The sequence below is a fragment of the Coffea arabica genome, chromosome 6e (genome assembly GCF_036785885.1).
Source record: "Coffea arabica cultivar ET-39 chromosome 6e, Coffea Arabica ET-39 HiFi, whole genome shotgun sequence".
NCBI lineage: Eukaryota > Viridiplantae > Streptophyta > Magnoliopsida > Gentianales > Rubiaceae > Coffea > Coffea arabica.
Window position 1 is genome coordinate 25,753,851 of NC_092321.1, and position 7,305 is coordinate 25,761,155.

The 7,305-nt window shown below is 38.0% G+C and overlaps 1 protein-coding gene across 1 annotated transcript; it reads left to right on the forward strand.

Annotated features, from left to right (window-relative positions):
* The first annotated feature begins 4,870 nt into the window (after positions 1-4,870).
* LOC140009816 (uncharacterized) lies at positions 4,871-6,007 on the forward strand. The gene has a single exon (XM_072056146.1). The coding sequence runs from the start codon at positions 4,871-4,873 to the stop codon at positions 6,005-6,007; it is 1,137 nt and encodes a 378-aa protein (XP_071912247.1).
* The last annotated feature ends 1,298 nt before the right edge of the window (positions 6,008-7,305 follow it).

A 7,305-nucleotide genomic window follows, 5' to 3' on the forward strand; every position in this document is an offset into this window, starting at 1 on the left:
GCAATTTCGACCTTCAATATGGCCGCAGGTGGCTATAGAGCCGTCAGAAGAGGCTAAATAGCAGTTGTTTCTCTTTCACTGCTTCCTCATAACAAAACCAAAATCCACAAATTTTGTAGCAAAGTAATCCTCATGAGTCTAGAACACAAAAAAACCAACAAATCAACAATAAAATGTCGAGGATCCATAGATCAAGATTTGCAAAATAGTGCCAGTTTGTTTGGATAAAATATTCTTCAAGTAACACTCTTCCAAATCTTATTCTCTTTCTACCCATATTAGTGCTATTTGGACTCTAATCTCTTATGCAATTCTCATTTTTTTCCTGTTTCACATGTTTTCTTTCTTTTCCACCATGTTGCTTCTTTTCCTTTGATAAAAATTATGGCAAGTAATAATTGTTGACAGAGAACACTAAATTCAATAATTCATAGAGAATCATTCTACACGTTTCATAAGAGCAACTAATAGTACAGGATTGCAAAAACAAGTTTAAATAGGCTTTGTCCAAGGTGTGGCCAAACTACCCCGCAAACCATGAAATTTGCCCAAATATTAAAATAACCTCTTGTGAATAACTTCTATGAAATACCTCAAACAAAATAGGTGAAAAGACTAAATGCCAAGTGCAAAACTATATGGTTGAAATAAATCATTATCTACCTCTTTCAATTTTAATTTTCTACATTATTGTTATTATCACCTTCTTGGTTAATCTTTTGACAACTTTTACGGGAGCAAAATGGCAGCAATAATGTTTGCACCCTGATATTGTTATTGCTATTTGACTTTGGCAATGGCTAACACACCTGCCGGCTGCTGCCCATTGATGGTGAAAATTAACAAAATTTGCACCTCTCGATTTATTTTTCTATATATATTGCAATTTCGACCTTCAATATGGCCACAAGTGGTTGTAGAGCCGTCAAAAGAGGCTAAATAGCAATTGTTTCTCTTTCACTGCTTCGTTCATAACAAAACCAAAATTCACAAATTTTGTAGGAAAGTAATCCTCATGAGTCTAGAACACAAAAAAACCAACAAATCAACAATAAAATGTCGAGGATCCATAGATCAAGAGCCAAAAACATGAAACCTTAAAAACCCATGAATTTTAGATCCATTAATTCTCAAAATTTTTATTCAAAAAATCATCACCAAACATGTTATGGCCTTTCAATAAGGTGAATTTTATAGCTCCAGACTAATTTTGGAGTGAAAAAAGAAGCAAAAAGGAAACACATCTATGATAATGGTGATTTTGGTGGCACTATAGAAGATCCCTTATAATTTCTAAAATATATAAAAGAATACTATAGCCATTAATTTGAAGTGTGTTTGAACTGTGTATGTAAATCAAAGAAGATGACAGAGGAAGTTGGAAAATTGGTAAGTTACTTGTTAAGGAAAAGAGAGAAATATGAAAATTTGAAGAAGGTGAGAATGGTGCTTGTGGTGGCACTCTGCTCCTTAATCTTTTATTTCCTTATAAAAAAATTGTTAAGCATTTTCTTGTGTTTTTAATTAGTCTTCTCTATTTATTGGGTCTACAACAAATTAAATTTTTTTGTGTTAATAAGCAAAGAAAACTGATAATATATAGGTCCCATAAGGGTATTTTTTGATTCTCATATTAGTATTTTACTGACATCAGCAGCATATTTTTATTAAACATTTGGCCATCCAAAAGGTAAGAGTGTAATTTGATCAAATTTTGGAAGTTGATTAGCAATTAAGTTAAATCTCAAGAGAGATTTATGTAATTAACTTTTAAAGATACACAATGTAATTAACGTTTTGACCCGACTTACCTTTCGGCCTAGTGAACGCACTATTACGCCGGATTGGGTTCCGAGTTTGACTGGATAAGAAGTTGATCGTGTCAAACCCACTACAGCTCGCTTGACAAGATGGTTCAACCAGAAACCCTCAACATAGCACAATGGGTCTTTGTTTTTTGACCAAAATATATGCTTTTGCCAAATTAGAAACTGGGATCTTCTTTTAGTTGTACAAGAGCCTTTATCACTAGGCTAACCTTTTACTTGTTGATCAAATGTCCCTTCAAATATATATATTTTTATAGCATAATTAATTCAACTCTCAAATTGAAAGTGTTATTATTACGTAACAATAATTCATAAAGAAATACTTTTTAGACAAAACATTAACAAAAGATTAATTTTAATTCCTAAAAGTTTGTCGTTTTAATAAATAAAAAAATTTTTGTTTTATATTTGAATACGTGCTTTATATTTACAAAATATGATATAAGTAAATTGAGTCCTTCAGTAATATTTATATATTTAAAAGCACTTTATTTATAAATTCTACATATATTAAGATGACTAATATATTACATATATCTATAAATATTACTAGTTCAACCATCACTTCATGAGTTGAAATAGTGACCCATCCACCCAGTCCCTTTGCTGGGTTTTTCTTTCTAGGCTGAATTAAATAATTATGCATTTGAGGGTTTTGACATAATAACAAAAAACTTGGTTTTTGGCAAAAGCAAACCACTCTTCGATTTGCTTTCTTTAATTACCCTTCCTGGTCAAATTCCCATTTACAGGAGTAATGTGCTTATGCCCATTAAAAATTTGGCTTCTTTTGCTTTTCCAAATATGGAGGGAAAGGTTCATTTACCATCATAGCCAAATAAAAAATGTTATTGCGGTAGTCTAATATATCATTTTTACACGTGATGGTAAATTAATAGATGTAAAGGTAGCATTGGACTTTGAACAAATAGCGATCAGCAATTGTCCGGTATCACTGTTCTAAGAAGCACCAGTAAACACAATTAGTCTGCACCAGTGAACGTAAGGGTTCGTGGCTGCCCTTCAGCCGTCGGCTGAGGGGCAAGGGTTATCTCCTACAGAGAAAAAATCTTTCTCTCAACTCTTCACACAACTGGCGACATCTCCAATCTAGATTAGGTAGGCATCTGCTTACAAGGGAGAAGCTGCGGTCATTTTTTTCAGAGCAGATGCAGACAGACTTGCGGCACCGTTTCGATGGGCTTTGGTTGGAAAATTCTCTCATGGGAGACCTTCATTGGAAAATACTCGAAAGTTTTTTGCTTCATTAAACCTGAAAGACCAAGTTTCCATTGGATTGATGGACTATAGGCATGCTCTCATTAAGTGCACCGCTGAAGTAGATTTTAGCAGAATTTGGACGAGAGGAGTTTGGCAATTAGGCAAATATCCGATGCGTGTATTTCCATGGACCAGGGACTTTCATGTGCATAGGGAGTCATCTTTGGTACCGGTTTGGGTAACTCTTCCGGCTCTACCTATTCATTATTTCGATAAACACTCTTTATTTTCTATATTGTCTCCAGTAGGAAGGCCCGTGTTCCTGGATTCGGCTACGGCTGCTGGAACGCGTCCTAGTGTGGCCAGAGTGTGTGTGGAGATCGATGTAGCCAAACTTGTCGTGCCTAGGGTCTGGATCACTGTTGAAGGGGAATCTGGTTTCTGGCAATGTATTGTACCAGAGAACATGCCACCCTATTGTTCATCTTGTTTGCGCTTGGGTCATTATAAAGAGGAGTGCAAGAAGAATTTGATTGATGTTGGGCCTCGGCAACACCATAAGCAACCCATGAAGCAGCAGCGAGGATCACATCTAGATGGGAATAAGGTTCAGATGTCCAACCTTGAACCTGTCAGTAACTCAGATACTAATGCAAATGAGGAAAAGGCTGCTGAGAATGTTTCTGAGGATGTGCGAATCACTTGTATGGTTGATGACAGAGGGAAGCAAACAGCTGCAATGGAGCAGACCGCTGGGTTTGATATAATAACTGAGGAAGGGGAGACACTATTTCATCAAGATGCCAAGTCCAATTCCTCTTTTGCTGAAGATCATGTTGCTGCGATGGGAGATGCAACCGACAATATGATAGCTGATATACATGCATATTCGGAAATGGAGGGAACATTAGATGGGGATCATGGGGAACATGAGATAATGGGAAACCAGCTGGAGAAGCACCAGGGTCATGAGAATAAAGGGACCCATCTTCTAGCGAAAAATCCTTTGAGATTTGAACATCAGCAGATAGCCGAAAGTAATGACTTGGAGAATCTCTATGTTGAATTACGTGGGGTTGAGGACGTTGCTTCCACAGACCATGGTGTACATAAACCTGACTTGCCAATTATTGCAAGAAATTTGTCTCCAAGACTGGTTGTCCCACCAGAGAAGTTGTTGGAATCGTCAATGCACGTTTTAAATATTGATCAATCAGGGATGGCTGACCGTGATTTCCGACAAATGCGGGGGAAGGGTGTTCGTGCTCGCTTTCCATCCAATAGATAGTTAAGGTCAGAAACATCATCCAAAAACTCATTCCATGTTCTTTCTCATGATTAATGGAATATTTTGGAATATTAGAGGGGTAGCAAAGGCACCTAATCTAAGAAGATTGATTAAACTAGTACGGATTCATCAAGCTCATTTTGTTGTGATTTGTGAACCAAAACTAGACGTGTCAAAAATTGAGTCCATTCGTTTACGCTTATTATTTGATTATGTGTTTGTTAATTGCTCGAGTGATATTTGGGTATTCTATAATAGTCCTTTTGTATGTTCCATTGTTGGTAGTTCGGATCAGCATATATCTCTAGATGTCAAAGCCCGTTGCTCCCTAGTCCAATCATCATGTCTTTTGTTTATGCAAAGTGCTCAATGGAGGAGCGTCGAGACTTATGGTGTTTCTTGTTAGATGATAAGCCTAGATTACTTCCTTGGTGTATTGGGGGTGATTTCAACATTATTTTGGCACCTCACGAAAAACCGGGGGGGGGGTCGTCCATTTGCTATAGCAGAAGGGGCGGATTTTATGTCTTTCATGGAGAAGGCTGGGATTTTTGATGTAGGATTCTCAGGAGCTAGTTTCACGTGGTCTAATAATCGGCGAAATAGAGCTCGGATTTCAAAAAGGTTGGACAGATTTTTAGTCAATGGGGCTTGTTTGGATCTCTTTGACGCCATTTCTGTGCTCCATTTGACAAGACACCCCTCGGATCATGCTCCATTGAAGATTTCGTTTGCAACTAGGTCAGATAATAAGCCGCGTCCCTTCCGCTTCTTGAATATTTGGACGTCCAAACCAGAACTCTTAGAGATGATTCGCCAGGCTTGGGATCAAGATGTTGATGGATCTCCCTTGCGAGTTTTGTGCTCTAAATTATTGGCAACGAGAAGGGCTATTCAATCATGGAACAAGCAACACTTTGGGAACGTGATAGACGCTGTGCGTTCTGCGGAAATGGCGGTACAACGGGCAGAGGAAGTGGTTGATCAAGATGATTCGGAGGAATGCCAGATTGAGCTAAACAAGGCTCAAGCGGAGCTCCGTCATGCATTGTCAATTGAAGAGCAGTTTTGGAGGCAAAAGGCTAGAGTCAAATGGTTTCAAGAGGGAGAAAGAAATTCAAGGTACTTTCATGCGGTAGTAAGGCAGAGACGGGTTCAAGGAATGATACACCGCATCAAAAAGTCCAATGGAGTTTGGGTGGACGCTGATGTTGATATAGCAAGTGAAGCAGCAAAATATTTTAATGATCTTTTCACGGGCACTTTGGATTCATCTTCTGATATGTTGCACCTAATTCCGCACATGGTTTCTGGAGAGGAAAATGGGAAGCTGGAATCAGTGCCTTCGATCGATGAGGTATATCGAGTAGTAAAATCAATGGATGGGGACAGTGCTGCTGGCCCGAATGGTTTCACAGGCAAATTTTTTACATTTGCGTGGGAAGTGATCGCCCAAGATGTATACAATGCAATACTCAGTTTTTTCTGTAGGGCGGAGTTACCTCGGTTTATCACTTCTACCTCAATTGTACTAATTCCAAAGATGCCAAATCCTCTGGAATTTTCACATTTTAGACCAATCAGTCTATGTAACTTTTTCAACAAGTTGTTATCCCAGATCTTGGCGGATAGACTGGCTGGTATATTGCCAAAAATAATTTCACCCTAGCAGACAGGTTTTGTGAAGGGTCGTAATATAACGGAAAATTTCTTGCTAGCTCAGGAGGTGGTATCGGGTATGGGAAAAAAGAATAGAGGTGGTAATGTGGTAATGAAGTTAGACATGTCTAAGGCATATGACCGTGTGGCATGGGGTCATATTATCAATGTGCTGAGAAGGTTTGGTTTTGGGGAAATATTTATTGATATGGTATGGCGTTTGCTTTCTAATGTTTGGTTTTCGATCATTATAAATGGGTCTTCGCATGGTTTCTTTAAGTCCTCGAGAGGGCTTCGTCAGGGAGATCCATTATCACCTGCGCTATTCATTATAGCAGCTGAGGTGTTGTCTAGAGGATTGAATAACCTTGTCGTACAATCGGGTTTCATGGGCTTCAAAGTTCCATATGGATGTCTGTCTATAACTCACTTGGTGTTCACGAATGATGATCTCATATTTGCAAACGGATCCTCCTTTTCCCTGAAGGCGATCATGCAGGTATTAGAGACGTATCAAAGGTGTACGGTGTGAGAGCCCGTAAATTTTTTATTTTCTAGGCTTTACTTTATTTAATTGCACGTCTTTTATGCATTTTCTTTATTATGAAAATTTTCCAGATACTTTTTTATGAGCAAATAGAGTTTTCAAGTTATTTTTTTAGTATAAATGAGTTCATGAGAATTTTGGAGCGTATACCGGACGGGGGACCCGCTAGTGTGGAAAGTTCGGTAAAATTCGGCCAATTGGGTTAAGTTTTGTATACAGGGTTTAATTTACTAGGTGCTAAGAGATGATTAGAGGATACCATATGGATGAGAGTTGGAGAGACAAAAGGATAGAGTAGCATTAATGAGAGTGACAAGTGTCACTTTGTTATTTGGTTGGACTTTGACCTTTGGACCAACTTTACCAATAAATCAAAATTGACCAAAATGGTGAGTGGTTTTTAGTTGCTTTAGATATTGTTTTGGGGAAGATTAGCACTTGAATGCATGAATTCCAGGTTAGGGTTTTGAATGACCCTGTTCTGTCCGATTTTATTTGAGCATGTTAGAGGCCGAATCAGCTCTTGCCCAAAACATAAAAGTTGTAGAGAATGATGTTTTATAGTAGCCTACAAAAGTTCAGCTCAATCGGAGTAATGTATCCTGTGAAAAGACTGAAAAACCCCTGCTGCCCTGTTTCTAGCCGAACATGCTAATCAGCTTTTGTAATTGGTTGTTTTGACCAGTAATACTACTGATTTGGTTGTTGATGTCTTCTTAAGAATTCTATCCTTGTGTCTTAGATTTCTAATGGCTTTGGAA